The 18294-nt window shown below is 43.7% G+C and overlaps 1 protein-coding gene across 2 annotated transcripts in view; it reads left to right on the top strand.

The window, feature by feature from the left end:
- pax2a (paired box 2a) overlaps positions 1 to 1611 on the top strand; it is a gene marked incomplete at both ends in the record, with an annotated part of 40737 nt that extends 39126 nt beyond the window's left edge. For both annotated transcript variants that reach the window (XM_084076479.1, XM_084076478.1), the window contains 2 exons: positions 850 to 936; positions 1535 to 1611. In XM_084076479.1, the coding sequence (XP_083932605.1) occupies positions 850 to 936; positions 1535 to 1611 (164 nt within the window). The remainder of the gene's footprint in view (positions 1 to 849; positions 937 to 1534) is intronic.
- Positions 1612 to 18294: the final 16683 nt, after the last annotated feature.

Genomic DNA, 18294 nt, shown 5'->3' with positions numbered 1-18294 from the left:
ACACACACAGTTTACTCAAGCTATGCACACACGTAGCAATAGCATACACACTCACACACTACATGAAGATGCTCTTAATCCATGGCTCCCTAGCTGTTTTCTGTTTTCTTTTCTTTCTTTTTTTTTCTTCTCCTTTTCACCCGGTGGGCGAACGACTAAGATTTAGTGACTGGCCCCAAACACTGTTAAAGCAAAGGCCATTCCTCAGCAGCTTCATATAAAACCCAGCCTTTATTGTCTCATAAAAAGAAAGAAACGTGCGAGACCCACAGCATTGCTCACTGACACCACCGACCGCCTCAGCCCTCCTGCCCTCAACCGCCGGGACACGTACTGTACAGAGAGAGAGAGAGAGAGAGAGAGAGAGAGAGAGAGAGAGAGAGAGAGAGAATGAGAGTCGGGGGGGAATCCATTAGGGACTTTTGAAGCGAAGCGTCATCGGTTAAAAGCAGGAAAAGGGTACTGAAGCCCCACACTGCAGGAGAGAATAGAGGAGAAGAACCTGAAGGCTAAGAGAGGATTAATAGACCAATCTATCCACCTACAGTGGACCGCCAAGGAGAGTCAGTGTGGAAAACGACCGGGCACAAAAGCACATTGTATTTTTAAACATTGTTGTGCGACAATGTTGTTTAAGCTTTGCTCAGTGGCACAGAAATGTAATTAACGGCACGAACGGGGGGGAAAAAGAAGTGTGAAGTGCGTTTCTTTTTTCTTTTTTTTTTTTACACCTGGTTGGAAAAGGCGTTCATTTAGTGCCTAATATTACATGAAAAGTGTCAGTCATTTCCGTCCACCGCCAGGCTATATCTCTTTGTTAATGTTTGCCCTTATTGATTTGCCTTCTAGGAGGGGACTTTTCCGGAAACCCTTACTCACATCCACAGTACACCACCTACAACGAAGCATGGCGGTTCAGCAATCCAGCATTACTAAGTAAGTGACCCTGTCGTCAGCATATAAATTCAAACTGAAAACAAATTCTCCAAATCTTGTATTTGAATGCATCGTAAAACAACATTACAGCCCTCATTCTGTGGTTTTATCAACGATAATAAGACAGGTTCAAAACATCTACACGGCGTGTTCTTACAGGATGTGCTGTAGTCTCCATGCTCGACAATATGCTGAACGCATGAACTACACACAGAAAAATAAAAGTTCCACCTGGAGCTGAAACTGGTTTTAAGAGTGATGCCAAAGAAGAACCATAATTGGTTCCGGAAAGAACCTTTCAGACCAAGGTTCATAAAAACAAAATGTGTTTAATAGAAACATTAAGGTTCTATAAAGACTAATTAAAGGGACATAAACAAATGGTTCTTCAAAAAAACTTCTCTAGAACCATGGAGAACCAATCACAAAAGAAAATGGTTCTTTAGGAGGTTATGGTTCTTCATGGAACCGTACCATGGAGCCAACCGTACCATGGAGCCTTTTAATGAACCATTTGCGAGCCATTATTAGTCTCTGTACACTATGTGGTTGTTTGACCTCGTGGGTTCCAACGGTCCGTTCTTCTGTTAACTTTCAGGTTCCCCTTATTATTATAGTGCCGCGTCCCGTGGCTCAGCCCCACCCACTGCTGCAGCTGCCTACGACCGCCACTAGGAGTCACTATGGAGAGCGGCTCAAACTGCAGGGCCACGGCTTGGGCCTCCACTACGTCGCCCCCGTCTGAGAGAGAGAGAGAGAGAGAGAGAGAGAGACACACCCACCGAGCGAGCGAGAAGGGAAGCAGCGCGAAGGAAGGGAATCCTCCGGAAAAAAAACGCCCACGTATGTTCCACCGTACGGAGGAGGAGTGACGCGCCGTCGGTCGGTTGAGTCGGTCGGCGGCCACGCCTATAAGTTCAGCTTCAGCACACGACGCTGTTTTGGGTCGAGAGGGTCCCCCCCCCTCCTCTGGGCGTTCAGAACTAAAACCATCAAGACCCAACACAACCACCACACCACCATCATCAACACCACCACCTCCCAGAACCCTCACAGGCCTGAACATTTCCAGAATGACTTTTAAGAGATTATATAAATATATATATTATAAAATATAAATTGACGGACGGAGAAGAAGAAGAGAAAAAAAAAAACGGTGTGAAAAAACCCCGAGTGAAAACAAAAAAAAATGTGAGTTTTTATTGTTTTGTTATTTTTATTTGTTGCCGTTGTTGTTCTTGTTGTTGTTGTGTTCTCTTCATTGGAACGTCACATTCCTTTAACATCGCGAAATGCAGTATTTTGTTCTGCTTATACAAAGAAAAGTCCCGGGGAGACGAGAATCCTTTAACGCCTGATTTATATACGTAGAACAAACGGCGTCGCTTGCCGAAAGGAACGGATCGACAGGCTGGCGACGGGTCGCGGGACTCGCGACAAAGACTGGTTCTTTTAGGCAAGCGACACCCTTGTGCAATGCGTATGAACCAGCCTTAACCACTTAAACCCTATTTCATTGACCGGAGTACCCCAGGGCTCTATACTGGGCACCCTCGTACAGAGGGTCATATGCGTGTGCATTGTGAGCTTGTAGATCGGCTATTTTCATCGAATATTGGCTCCGGAACAGGGATGCTATAGGGTTCATTTGGTTAATGCACAGCGGCCATATTGTCACTTCCTTCACAGGTGTTACCAATGATACTAATGAAGGCTCTGTTCCATTTAGAGTAGCACAGTGGTTCTCAGACTTTTACATTTCCACGATCCCCCATAACTCTGAGAGTGTACGAATGGAACCCACATCCGTAAGGGGGCCATTTGGAACCCCAATTTTAGACCCACTGGTGCAGCAAAGTGTTTCCAGTGAGCCAACATGCACAATATGAGAACAGAGCCTTCATTAGTATCATTGGCAACACCTGGGAATTTCCTCACACTATGGCTGCTGTGCATAGAGTCAGGAGGACTGATGCAGGTATAGTGTTGTGAGGGACCCTTCTCCCAGCTCTGAGATCCTGGACTTAACGCAGGGTGGGCTGCATTTTGGTGCTTCTACTGTACGTTTTCCTCTAACCCCCCGCCCCACATTGTCCAGTACCCCCCCCCCCCCCCCACCTACATTAAAGGATAAAACATTAGCATGTGCTGCAACGTTTACCGATGGCAACATCACGCTCCCTGTGGCAAAACAATCAGATGTACAAAATGTAAATCATTTTTAAAGTGATGACACAAAAAGGTATTGAAAACACGCAGACCCCAGATCTCAAAAATGGTCTTGCCAGAATTTAAAATACTTTAAATTATTATTTTATTATTTTAATTTTCTATTGTAAAAAAAAAAAACTAAAACAAAACAACAAAAAAAAACTAAAAATATCTACAATTTTTTTTTGTTTTCCGTTTCTGTCACATTTCTTTGTCATTTTTCCCGTCATGCCCTTGATCATGCATGGTCGTCTTTGCTCTTTGTTTTGCACTATAGCCTGAGGTTATTTGATTTAAATGGGTACATTCACATTCGTACTGTTTTAAGTTATAATTAACACCCGTCAAGCTACAATATCATACAAAAAAAAAAAAAAAAAAACGCTGTTGCATATCTGTACAAATATAAAAAGACAAATAATGTCATGGTCAGCATCTTTTCCTACAGTGAAACGATGCATCCAAGAGTACAAGTGTTTATAAGCCATAGTCCTACTGTATACAGTAGGGCTATATAACCTGATCCCTTCAGTACAACATTCAACAACGTAGTCCAACCATCAGATGCCTACATGAGAGCAAGCTTCACATGTTGAGTGGCTTCAAAAATTGCCTTACAAACTTGTCTTTTACGAACATTAATTAATATTTGCCTTTACAACAACAGATATCCACCACCTCCTTTTAACCAAGTTCAGCACTCCAGAGGGTTACTGAGAGACAAAGCATTCATTGGTTTTGCTTCTGGAAAAATATTTTGTGAATGTACTTTTTACTACATTTGCCAAAGACTTAGTTTGATATTTAATATTTTATTTACAGTATACAGTATATGTGCATAAAGAAAGCAGTATTATCTTTAAAAAAAATAAGTAGTCAACACTGAACATGTGTGTGGTTAACAGGCAAACAAGACATAAATGCATATAATAACTGTAATGGTAAAAGGTGAAATTCATTTGCAACAAATGCTGCTTTGTAGAATGATTTGTGTATAATGTGACCATTCCTCTCTGTAAATAAGATCACACACACACACACCGTTACAGTATCACACTAATGTACTGGCTCCCTTTGTAGATATAAAGACTGAAAGATTTCCATTACATTTTGTGTCTCAATGTTTTGTTGTGTCGAAAATGCACACAACTGCTGTATGACGCGTGTCTATAGTACGTACCTATGTACGATAGCGCACCGCCCTGATGCTAACATCACATAAAGTTGTCGGTATGTTTTTTGAGGTTTTGCCTTTTTTATTTTTGCGTCCATGTTTTATGTCACTATGCAATGAGTTAAATGGCTTTCTGTATTCCTCTTTTGTTTGTTGGGCTCAGAATAAATAATAATCCCCGCCCCCACGCTTCCTGAAAAGGAACGATGGGCAAAAACGTATATACGTACTGTAAAAGTCTAAAAAGTTTGTACAGTATTAGACCACCAACTTGTAACGGTTTTCTGCTGTACACTCAGTCTGAATTTTCTATGTCCTGCTCCATTATGTTCCCTTTGACATTGAACTCAAGTCCTTGGCAACGATCAAAGATGTTGTCTGCTTTGCTGTTATAGGAGTTCATCGTCATCATTACGTTCACTCAACTGACCCTCATCTGTCCCGCCATGTACAGACACACGCATTCACTCTCCGAGCCCCGTTTGTACTTTGTCGTAAAGCGGTATTGCACGCAGAAAATAGTGAGCTTGTATGTCTGCTATTTTCGCCGCGCAACACCATCGTACGATGGAGCACAAATTAGGCCTTCACTCCTTTCCCTCTCTCTCTCTGTTCTCTCTCTCTGTCTCTCTCTCTCCCTCCCTCCTCTGTCTCTCTCTGTCTCCCTCTCTCTCTCTCCCCCCCCAAACCCACCAGTATAACACTCGAGCATAAAAAAAGGGCATCCGAGAAGAAGTTTACTTTTAACTCAACAACACACAAGCAAAAGTATATCACCCTAGTTCCCCTCTTTTACTGTCACTTGCTGCTGTGCAGACACCAGTGAACTGAGACACACACACACAGACTGCAGACACTGTTTTGGGAGGAGGAGGAGAAGCTATCCTCTACAAGTTGCACTTGGGATTTGCCTATTTCTGTCTACATGTAGCTCAACATATCGGGAAAATGAGACACACACCGGCGTTTAGAGGGCGACCCACCTTCATTTAAGAGGGACGGAGAGACAAAGAGAGAGAGAGAGAGAGAGAGAGAGAGGACAGTGCTTTAGATAGTCTGAGCTCCACCGGCTGAAGAAAGAAATGGGTCTCGCACTGTTGTAAAGATGATACAGGAGACGTGTCATGGACGCGAAAAAGGATTTCTGATGAAAATCTATAAGAAAAAAAAATGCCTCGTGGCCTCAATCATCGTTCTGTTCCAATTCTGTTCCAATTCTTTTTGTGCACATGAGAAATAAATTCTTTTATATGTCAGTCGTTGGACTCTGTGTCGCCTCATTATTAACCCCATAAGAAAATGATTCAGAGTTCAAGGTTTCTGTGCGCGGCCTGCACTGCCTGCTGCCAGCCTGGGTGTTAATGTTTAGTTTTACGAACACCGGCTGACTACAGGAACCACCCGTATGTGTCTACACACTACAGCATCAAATCGTTGTTGTCGGGCAGAAACCTCTTATCTCCATATTTTTTTACTTTTCGCGTTTTTTCGTAAATTAACGCCCTACTTGATCATATACTACAGCGTCACACAAAAGCATCGAAAGTGGATCCGAGCTTGTAGATCTGCTACTTTTGCGATTTTTTAACTTGAATCTGAAAAAGTAACAGTTTTGGACATGTGAGGTTTCCACCCGACAGAGACGAAATATGAAATACATGACAGGTGTACAACTGTGTGCATGTGCGTGTGTGTGTGTGTGTGTGTGTGTGTGTGTGTGTGTGTGTGCGCACGCACGCGTGCCCATACTGTAACTGTACCGACATATGTCATTGTGTAATGTCAATTTAGTAACGTTTTTAAGCCAGGTTCTTATAGATTCCATGCTAATGTTGCTACACTTACAAATCTACTGTATCACAACCACTGAAACATGATAAACACTTTGGGAATTAAAACTTCACCACGACAGTCCTTTTAAACTAAACCGGACAAAGTGTAAATACTAAGAGTGAGTGAGTGAGTGAGTGAGTGAGTGTGAGTGTGAGTGTGAGTGTGAGTGTGAGTGTGTGTGTGTGTGATTAAGACGTGAGGCCGATTCTTAAAAATGTTTTCTAAATCAGTTTTTTGGAAAAAACAATCTGAAAAATATTTTTTCAAGATTTTTCAAAAATAGCAGATCTACAAGCTCATAGCGGGCACTCTAGCCAAAGAAATCTAAAGTGACACAGATGCGTTCCAGGTCTTAATGGGTTAAGAGAAAAGAGAGAAAGGGATTGAGAAAGAGAGAGAGAGAGAGAACAAAACACAAAACTATTCTCATTACTATTGTCCTGTTACCACTATTTCTACCGTACCAGTTTATCTAATTCCTTTTAATATATATTTTGTTTTACTTCTGATTATTCTGTTTCACTATAGTAACCTTCTTTGCAACATATATGCTAATAAAGCATTATAGAATTGAAATGAATTGAGAGAGAGAGAGAGAGAGACAGAGAGAAAGGGGAGGGTAGTGTAGAATGAATGCAGGGCTGCATCGAGGTACATTTAATGATGCCGTTGTTTCAGTGTGCTGTAGCGTCTCTCCTCTCTCTCTCTCCAAAACGTTGTAATTCAGCTCTCCGGCTTCCTCTCTGCCTATTGTTTATTTCATAGATCCCCCATGAAGCATCAAGAGCTGCTGTTTCTGTCAGCCCCTCTAACTGTCCTATGTGTTTGTCATTCAGGCCTTGTTAAAAGGCGGGCGAGCACACACACACACACACACACACACACACACGCGCACACGCACACGCATACGCACACACACACAGTCTCTCCGCCTTCCACCAGCTGAGAATTCCCAGTGGTAAAATTATTCCATTTAGACGGGAACTTTTTGTCACTCCCCTGTCTAAATTGGCATATCTCGCTCTCTGGTAGAAAGCAATAAAGTGTGAACCCGGATGCATCTGTCAGTCAAGCTCATCTTTACTTTAGCGGGCCAGATGACAACAACAGGAGAGGAGAAACACGCTGCAGCAGAAATCGAGCCCGCTGATTGGCTCTCATCGGCAAGGCATTACGAAAAGCACCTGTCATCCTCGCGGCTCCTCAAACCCCATACAGAGGGGCCCCTCGCCTGCCCCCGGGGGGCCGTGGGCCCCCCCTATCCCCCCGCCATAAGATTTACTGAAACACTTCAGCCTCATTGTCAACTTGGGCTGGTGATGCGCCACGGCTAGAGAGGCCTTCACAAGGTTCAATACATGATGAGAAGTAGAGGTGAAACCATTACAGTAGTCCAATAATCGCTTCGACAGATCAACAGAAAATGTATCAAATTCCATTTTGGTAAGTGATCATTTTGGCGATGTATCATTTAAACATTTCTAATAGGTTTGATTTACAACTTCACCAAAATGGAATGAATGTTTTCTTTGTTGCATACTATGCAATTAAAAGTTATGTTTTTGACTGTTGTGCAGACATAAAGTATTAAGCTATTTTTTTTTACATTTATTACTACTATGACCTTTTTTTTTTTTTTTTACCAAAATTCAAGATAATTGTTAGTTCCAGTGCCGACTGGTACTGGAATGCCTTGCAGTTTTTGAGTATTTCTTCTTCCATGGCATAGTGTACTGGAAAAGTAAAAGATGCTAACCACTTTTTTATACTTCGTTGGATGATACTGTCATGGTGAAAATAGCTGATCTACAAGCTCACAACGTGTCATAACGACACATTGTGGACTTGAAGATCCGCAATTTTTGACCTTGACAATTTTTGAGATTTTTCACCTATGACGACATGCCCAAAATAGTTACGGCCTGGTTGAAAGTGCTTAAACACAAGAAATTCTACTTTCTTCTAGTCAGCAAAGCTTACATTCATGCCACTATCTGTGAGCTTGTACATCTGCTATTTGAATAGCCAACGTATAAATAGTTAACATGATTGTGATGCTGTATTAGCACATTCAGCTGGGGACCCCCTGTGGGGACCCCCTGGAACCCCCCCCCCCCCCCCCCAAGGACCCCTGCCCTGGACCACTTTGAGAACCAATGCCATGCAGCACCACCAGTGACAACAACAGCGTCAAGCGCTCAACAGCTGAGGTGTTCACAGCACAGAGTACCATGGCAGCGTTACACAAACATAATCATGGCTTTGTGTCGTGTTGCAAATGTTCCATCGATTGGTATCGGAGAGAGAGGGAGACTCCTGGTATAGTCCTGAGGTGTCATGTGAGAGAGAACGGGTTGTGTTGCGGTGGGCTAGAGAGAGAGAGAGAGACGGAGGCGAGTGTCGGTGGTCTGGCCGCTGACGTCTTGTCATACCGCCTGCATGGGGAGGCTGTCATCAGCCTCATCATGTGGCTGTCATAGCTGACGCCGGAGCCGAGGGGAGAGGCCAACCCCGGCCGTGTCAATCAACAAGCCCTCATTAGTGGCTGCTTTAATTAGTGGCTGCGGCGGCGGTGGCCGGGGGGGGGGGGGGGGGGGGGGGGGGGGCGGGGCGGGCGGGGTGGGCGGGCGGACAGCGGTATTGTTTACGATGCCGTCTTCATTAACTCTTTGTTAATAATCCGAATGAATATTTCGCTCTTCTAGGAAAGAGGAGGCGATAACACAGTGTTCCAGCAGTCAAGTGGTATAAATGTGAGGCTGTAAGTGGGCTGGTTAATGAGAGGAGCTGTTGATATGGTGTGAATGAAGAACTATGAGTCGTTTTATATATTTATATAATGACATATGTATATATATATATATATATATATATATATATATATATATATGCGTATATACTGCACATAACATAGACTTAAATAACCTATGTTAGGGGGTGATAAGGGATGACAGTGGACTAATCAGTGCAATCTAAAGCCATATCAGCCTTAGGGATAATACAGCAGCAGGCCAATCAGTGTAGAGCTAAAATGTCACTGCACGCCTGAACTGTCATGGAAGGCAAGCAACCCTCGCTGCTGAAGGAACTCAACATGTCAAACACAGACAAGACGAGACTTTTGCTCCTCCAAAACACTTGTGCTGTGGATGGTTTGGTAGAATTCACAGCTGAGGAGACACTGTGGAGTTTATCCGGCAGCAGAGGAACCAAAACACATCGACCTTCGACGGTTCACAGAATGGCTGCATAATGGCGAGGCCGTGTTGTTCAGCCAACTCCCTCCCCGCGCTGCTGGGAAATCTCAGCAGGACTACCATCTTGTTTGTTGGGGCAGTTCCTCGTTAACCCACATGAACCCTGTATGTCCCCATTCTGGGGTCAACATTGCAGCAAAAAGTCATGTTGAGCTTATAGATCAGCTATTTTCGGCGACTAGATTTGGTGTAGAGGAAAAACTAGCGAAGTCTTGATCTAATGCTATTTTCTCATTGAATAAAGGGCTGTGATTAAACACAATGATTGCCCGGGTGATAATCTATACAGTATGTATCTACTGTACTATATAGAAATGAGGCTGCTCATTCATTCTTTATTAACATCAGTGTACAATATCTCTGACCAAGGGCACCTCACCCCTTAAGTGTTCATCAACCTGCTCCAAAAGACAGGCTTTGAAAATTAACATGACAGTACGTTAGTTAATATTACTGCGACACATTGCTTGCAATGTGTCGCCGCTGTGTGGGTTTGTGACTACTGTATATGTCCATGCGTCCGTCCTCGTGGAAATAAGTCACGCAAATAAATTATCCACGGTGCAGTGGGTGAATCGAGGGGTTCAAGTCTGGTTCCGTGACTGAAGCGATTACGAGGTCGTTTTCAAGTAAGAGCGTCCAGATGACAGCAAACATGACTTTGTGATGTTTCTAATGAGTGAGCACTGATTGACTCAACGCCGTCTAAGGAGGCTCTTTCTCTCTATGCTGCAGCTCAAGGGATGTTTTACATAGTTTCCATATAGTCCACACAATTAGAATAATGAGCAGCTTTAGCTGGAAGAGTGCAAATCCTCCACTTCTCAACCCAGACATCACCTGCCAACTATACACGCTCTAGTAAAAGATCACATTATCTCAGACTTACAGTGTTTTCCTTCAGCTGCTAAATTATCGCTAGCAGTGACAATTGTAGTCTAAATAAGCACCAATACAATTGATTGATTGAATTGATTCATTGAATACTTTATTTTGCAAAGGCAACAGTTTGCAAAGACAAGCACAGTGAAGTACAATTCAATACAAGGCCTATAAGAGGATTTTAAACCCCAAAAAGCACTTTGGCTTGTTTCCATTAGGGTACCTTGCTCAATTCATCGAAACATTTAATGACAGATAAATATACATTACTGTACTATGCAAAACATCACATGAACGAGTAGAAATCGAATAAAAATAAATATGTAGTAAGCAGTTGGGGGGGGGGGGGGGGGGGGGTTCGGCTTTGACTTTGAGTTCTGAATTGAAGCCACCTGTAAGTGCTCTTTTAGAGCGGTTTTGAAGGAGAGTAAGGATTCAAATGTTTTTATGACTGTTGGTAGGGCATTCCACATTTTTGTGGCATAGCAGTAGAACAAACCCTTGTTAGAGCCAAATATGGGTTGAACGTGATTTGTGGAGCTCCCTCTGGTGCTGTGATTGTGGACGTCATTGACTTTGTGGTGTAGTGCATCTTGTATACCAGGCCCATTGCAAGTTGCTGTACTCTGTCCTCTACCCTGAGCCATCCCACAGCAACATGCCTGACTACCTGATTATGTCACTGTGTGAGAGGGCTGAGAGGGTGGCTGTTTTATTTTATGTGCATGTGTGTTTGTATGGGTGTGTGGTGCTGGTGCGTGGGAGACTGGGGGATTTGGGGGGGGCTGGGGGGGGGGCGATTGCAGAGGAGACGGAAGTGTGTGAGCGTTGGGGGTGGAGGAGGGGGTATTGGGGTCGAAAGGCCAAAATGTCTCAAACATGGCGGCACTGACCTGGCTGCCCCGTTCAAGTGGAGATCTTCTGCTGCAGGGTGACAAACTCAAGGGCCTCAAGGGGGGGGGGGTGTTTTGTTTGAGACGCGCCGCAGAGCACAGAGGAACTGTTTGGGTTAAACCATGGAGCTCTGAAACAAGGAGCATCCAACTCCATCCTGCTGTGGCTCTAATAGGATGGAGGGAGGGAGAGAGAGAGGGAGAGAGGGAGGGAGGGGAGAAATGGAAGGAGGGGGGGAGGCAGGGAGGCCAGAATCATCAACCCCCACCTCCCTCCCTCCCTCCTTCTCCTCCCTCAGCCGAGCTCGCTCCCCACGCAGCTTCACCCCACACACACACACACACACACACACGCTCACACACACACACGCCTCCACCACCACCTCCTCCTCCTCCTCCCCCACCCGACACCCAGTCACTGTCAGGCCAAACACATGATGAATTGCCCTGTCAACACAATTCATTCAGGGACCAATTAATTCAGCTAGAAATGAACTAGAGCCATCAGTCGCTGAAAAACTCGGTGCAGAGAGAGCAAAGTAGCCCCACTTTGGTAAAACGAGGGAGCAAGCGAGGGAGAAGAGGGAGAGAGAGAGAGAGAGAGAGAGAGAGAGAGAGAGAGAGGGAGATACGGCGAGAGAGAGAGGGTGAGCTGGGATGGAGAGTATAGTGCTAGATGAGAGGGGAAGTAACGGAGAGCGAGAGCGAAACGAGAGAGAGAGAGAGAGAGAGAGAGAGAGAGGGAGAGCGTGGTGGTGGAAGTTAGTCTGACAGAAATTGGTCATTTAATGCTTTAGCGCGCTGGAGACAGCCCCTGTCATAGAGGCAGGCATGGCGGGGGCTCCCCTGGTATTTTATTTATTAATTATCCTATGCAGCGAGAGGGGGGCCTTTAACTGTCTCCCGGTCCGGCCCCGTCAGCCAGACCCGCTGTCATTTCCTCTCCACAAACAGATCCTTTAACACCGCGCTCCAGGTTAATGGAGACAAAGCCAATATCCAACCAACCTTGCCTTCTCCCCCAAATACGGCGTTCATCTGTACTTTAACCAGGTAATTATGTACCCAGACGATCTCTTGAATATGTCGTCGGGGATGCTAATAAACCACTTTGGAGCGGGGCGTGCAGAACACGGCTGACCTTTTCAACTCGGGGTGGTCACGCCTACCCGGAGAGGGGGGGGGGGATAACAATTATTTACACCTTATTGGGATTTGCATTTCACTGCAAATAAACACAGTCATGCATACTTTATTCGTGGATGCACATCGTCGCTTGTCGCGGTGGAAACCTTGTATATTTGAAAGCGTTACTTTTCAGGAAACGGAAAAAAAAGAACCTGTGGTTCCTTTGGGTCAAATGTAATTATTATTTAGTCAGAAGCACTCGATAATACTTTTCATTGGTTCAGTAGTTATGAAGCCCACTGACACTTTTACTTTCAGAAATGTTCAGAAATAGCAAAGCTCACAGCGTATCGTATTGTTGCTATACTTGACACTGTTACACTAAGAACAAAAACAAAGGTTGAAATAATGGAGATACGTGGTTTCTGCCCGACAGTGACGATATAATACTGTATGTACTGTATGTACGACTAAGTAATGGCTAATTGAAAATCTTTTTTTTTTCAGTTTTTATCCCTGCAGATGCACACAGAGCAGCCATTGCTTCAGCAGAACTATTGCTCCATGCAGGCTATGGGATAAGCTCTGTATGAGTATATCGTTGCTGTCGGACAGAAACCTTGTATCTCCATATTTCAACGTATATTTTCCATAACTTTAATGCCCTTCTTCGTCGTATGAGTGCCGAGCAAAAGTATCAAAAATAGCCGATCTACAAGCTCACAACGTGTTGCTAGGAGCTTGTAGATCTTCGATTTTTGCTATTTTAGAAAAATGGATTTTCTTCCATAAAAATAGGCACGCCAGGTTGAAAAGTGGGTCTGTGGGTTTTTATAAATATTTAACAAGACCTTGTGGTTAAATAACTACACTGGATCCATAGAAACACAGGTTCTTCTTTGGACAAACACGGTTTCCTGGGCAGCGACAGATATCCAACATGCCTAATGCATGAGTCATCTACCCAGTTAATATATCCATTTGTAACTCTTTTTTATTAAACTAACACTGAGAATTTCAGTGTGTAATCTGTCATAACACTACAGCCCATTGATAAATGATATAGGTATAAAGCCTTCACTGACGCGGCGAAACGTTTTGCCAAGTAACTACCTGGGCTGTCATGGGGGGCCATTTTGTCCACACAATTCCAATATTTGTCACCTCTCACATTCCATCTCACAGTTTCCGCAACGGTGTCGACAAAAACGCACCAGAAACGAGCGCTTGCCAGGAGCTGTTTTGTTGGCTGGTGACAAATTAGCGGTGTGAAGGGCGATATCAACACCAGCCTAATTAAGGTGTCGTGTGATTTTGGGCTCCAGATCAAGAATTTGCTGAATCATCCCACGGGTGATTACGGTGTCCATATGGTTAACGTACGGCGAAACTACACAGGGAAACACTATCAGGCCCTCGCGCTGCCGAGCCGCCGCGCCGCTGCCAAAAGTTTGATCTCATCTATTGTGGCGGTGTGGGGTGGTGTTGGGTGGTGTTCATTGGGGCCTCTGAATTATTAACGCCATCTTTTCTGTGGGGCTGGGATGCTCTTGTGGAAACCATCATGGAACGGGACGGACGGACGGATGGGCTGGCGGGCAAGCGGGGGGAGGGGGGGGGGTGCTAGCTGGGAGGCTGTGCCTCCTCCTCCTCCTCCTCCGCCTGGCACCGACGCCTCGCTTGCCCGACATCAGGAAGTGAAACTCAACGCTCTTTCCACTGCGGTGTTCGTCGGGATGAATTCACGGTGCACTTTGGATGGCACCCTCGCTCGTGTCACTTGCTTTGTCACCCTCATCTGTAACTCACCGAGGGCTTTCTTTCGTGGCCCCGCCACGCGATTGTCAAGACGTTTTTCCCGGATGTCGGATATAAAATTGGGTTTTATTTCACGGTATGTGTTTACAAGTCAGCTGTTGCGAAAAGAAAAAGGAAACGCCACGGAGAGCACGCAATTTTAAGTTACTACTCTAGGCCAGGGTTTTTCAGTCCTGTTTTCCTCAGTAGTGGAAGAAATAAAGGGTAGGAAGCGATATTTTTTTGGTTAAAACTAAAAGTTTATTGCTAAAGGCTTAAAGCACTATATTCTGATAGTACTCATTGCTATAGTGTTTGTTCCGTAACAGGAGGCTCCCTGTCTCTCCAGGTACAGTAGGTGACAAAATGTCAACCAATCAGGAGAGAGTTTTTATAGTGCAGTTCCAATTGTGTCTGCTCATTTATTTGTGTCATCACTTCCAACTGCACTTGTTTAATCTCTATCCTGACTGAGATCTCTATGCTGATTGGATAAAATTGAGAAAGAAAAAAAAAACCTGGAAATGTATTTTCTGTTTAGAAAGAGCTCTAGAGACATGTAGACTCCTGTTACTGAACAAACAATCTATAGCAATGAGTACTATCAGAATATAGAGCTATTTAACACTTATTTTAACCAAAGTAAATCCCTAACCCTACATTTAAGTAAAAGTAGCAATACCACAATGTAGAAATACTCCATTGCCGTTACAAGTAAAGGTCCTGTATTAAACATTATAAAAGTGCAGAATTATTAGCATCAAAATATACTAAATATACAAATATACTTGTATTATTGGATTATAATAATCACATTAATATTGCAGCTGCAAGTGGAGCCGATTTGAATGACTTTATGTGCTGGTAGGTTAACAGGTTAATAATACATTTACTCAATACTTGAGTGGTTAAATATACTTAGTTACTTTCTACCACTGGTTCTCCTTTTAATTTCCCCCCACACACTATCCACTCTTGAAAAGCCGTTTTACTGTAGTGCTAAGCGCAGCGTAAACGCACCTAATAGACAACACAGGCATACAACCCAAGTGAACTTGACAAACGGAATAGAAAGGCTAACAGAGAAGAAAGAGGTGCTTAGGCCGACTGTCACAGGTAAAGTGCTTTCTCCATTTCTGTTTAGTCTCCAGGCTTAAGATGTGTTTTCCTGCTGGACTGAAGAGGCTGTCAGGCCTGTGAGTCACTTGGTTGTTGGTATAGCAACACGTCGCACAAATGAACTGAAATGACAGCAGTACTTCAATTTCACGTTGCACAAGTAACATACTTCATCTTGGATTAGTTTAATCAAGAGATCCACAAAACATGAAGTATTCTTCCATCATCTATAATAATTGAGTCATCTTAAATAATATATATATATTTTTATTATAGATTTATATTTTGTATTGGATGATAATGAAACCAGTGACTTTTCACTGTAGGCTATAGCTTATTAAAGGGCCATACCGGGGGTCTGGCATGTTTAGCCCATCAACTATGACTCATGGTATACTGGACATTACTGACGACCATTTTCCCATGCATAACGTGATATGTTTTCTAGGAAACATTTCAGTACGGCATGAACATCTGAGATAGATAATCCAACACGCAGAAGGTCACTGTTCACAAGTTATGTTCTCATTTTTACGAGCAGATTGATTAGAAAATTCTAAAACAGTGCAAGGAGAATTGTTTTATTTCAAATGAAATTCAAACATCCACAACTTGTTAACTGCACAATGATGTTTAGCCATCACTGACCCAATTATTCAGTTATGTTCATGTATGATACATGGCCAAAGATGTGAATATACACAACGAGGCACATACTGTACATAATATGATTGTTTTGACGACGGTATAGCGCTTTAAAATCACTTAAACCCCAGCATCCCTATTCTCTAGCTATAACATTCGGCAAAAATAGCCAATCCAGAAGCTCACGCCGCGTCGCAACGCACACTTTTTTGGGGAAGAGATTTGGCGTGGAGGGAAATACTAGCGCATCAAGTATAGAGCCCTGGGGGACCCCGGTCGGCTAAGTATATGGGGTTCAAGTGGTTAAACAGAGCGACGAATCGCCCTCCTTCTGGAAAGGCCTGTCACAAACAGTACCACTGTAACATAACATGCTAACATGCAAGATGTCACAAGGCAGGAGGAGAGACACAACATACATTCTTTTACATTTAAAGAACGGAATGGGAGCGCCGCGCCGACGGAGGAGGACGGGTTTGGAGACGAGAGGAGAGGAGACAGTGTGCAGAAAGAAAGAAAGTGCACGGGAACGGTAGAGGAGAGGAGATATGTAGCACTGGAATATAATTAATTAAATGAGACTAATTAGGAACATGAGAGCAGGTGCCAGGCTATGAGCTGACAGGGAAGACAGCGAGACAACATGCCAGCACACGCACGCACACACACACACACACACCCACACACGCCCACACACACACACACGCACGCACGCACGCACGCACGCATACCCACGCACACACACACACACACACACACACACACACACATGCACGCACACAACTCTGGTTATGGGGTGTATCGTGACAGGCATGGGGACAAAACAACTTTCTACATTTTGTCATGTGAAACCCCGCAGGAATATTCCTGACAGGAAGAGAAGACCCCGGCACTGTGGGGGTCTCCTTGCCTTTGTCTCACACACACACACAGACATTCTCTTTATTATTTTCCCGCTATGGTGGAAAGGAAGTTTGCACAAGCCGAGAGATTTCTTTTTCTTCCCCCTAATTATTTCAACACTTGCTCAAAGACTTGGTGAGAGGCGTGCGATTCCAGAGCCTCTCTATTCCTCTCACATTCTCTTAAAGGCCTCCTCATTACAGCTGGCTTGAGCGTGCACTTTTAACACTGCGGTGATCATTCACAGATTGATTGGAGGGGAAAATCCACAGAAGAGCACATCTGTGGTAAAAATAGATATATATAACCCTTTAATTCTACCAGTCTATGGGCCCATAGTCAGTATTCATTGAGAAATAAACATCAGAATGTTCGGTTCCCAACCTCACCAACTTGAAAAGGCTGCTCTCTGATCGTTAATAGGGATGCTCGATATTGACGTTTTTACTGATAACCGATATACCGATATTGTCCAACTCATAATTTCTGATACCGATATCAAACGATACCAATATATAAGGACATTTTCACCCAAAAGTCAACTAATTGTCAGGTAACAACATCACATATCTAATGACATAAAATAGCTATAATATCAATATAATATCTAATACATCTAATATAATACAGTGATGTTGTTAGGTTTGTCCCGGGACTCACTGATGGTCAGTCCCACTAATCTTAGATTAGATGTTGGCCTATTGACAGTGCAGAAGCATAATTGCTTTGATGCGTATAACATTAACGAGCGTCAACGAGCGTCAGCTGGACACAGACACACACACCTGCCCTCTGCAGTGTTCTAATTTTAAAGTGACTGGAGTCATGACCGGACATCTCTAATTAATAGCAAACACTTTTACACATTTTGATGATTAAATCAACAAATCGATTCGTCCAGTGGTTCCCAACATTTTTCTGTATCAAAGCCCATTTGAAAATCGCAAAAATGGTCAGGCGGCCCACCAATCTGACCATTGAGTGGGCCGTGTAGAGCATGTTGTTCCGGCTTATATCAATGGAACTAACGTAGTACACTTTAAGTTCCTATATACTGTAGGTAACAAGATGAAGAAAAATGACAATCTGAGCGTTTTATACCATTTGTTTGGGGGCCCGCTTGCAACATCCTCACGGCCCACCAGTGGGCCCGGCCCCACAGTTTGGGAATCACTGCAGTGAAAAACATTCAATACATTTATTTTTCCAGTATAATAATCTGTTTTCTTCTGCATGTTGTACATCATTACATCACTGTTCCCTCCCAGAGACAGAGTTATAAATAGATCAACACGCAGAGATGAAAATTACTTCATAGACACTGATGAGGTTAACTACTTCTTTGTATATTTCCCTGAATTAAAAATGTCACACTTCCAACCCGTGACAACGCGCTGCTAGCGGTTGGTTTGTGACACATATTGTGGTGTCAGCTTTATATGAGATGTGTTGTTGGCCTCTGCACTGTATTCCACAATGAATCCACACACAGACACACACACACACACACACACAC

The sequence above is a fragment of the Gymnoscopelus microlampas genome (genome assembly GCF_963454915.1).
Source record: "Gymnoscopelus microlampas genome assembly, chromosome: 13".
NCBI lineage: Eukaryota > Metazoa > Chordata > Actinopteri > Myctophiformes > Myctophidae > Gymnoscopelus > Gymnoscopelus microlampas.
Note: the sequence above shows the minus strand (reverse complement) of the source record. Positions and strands in the feature narration are given on the sequence as shown.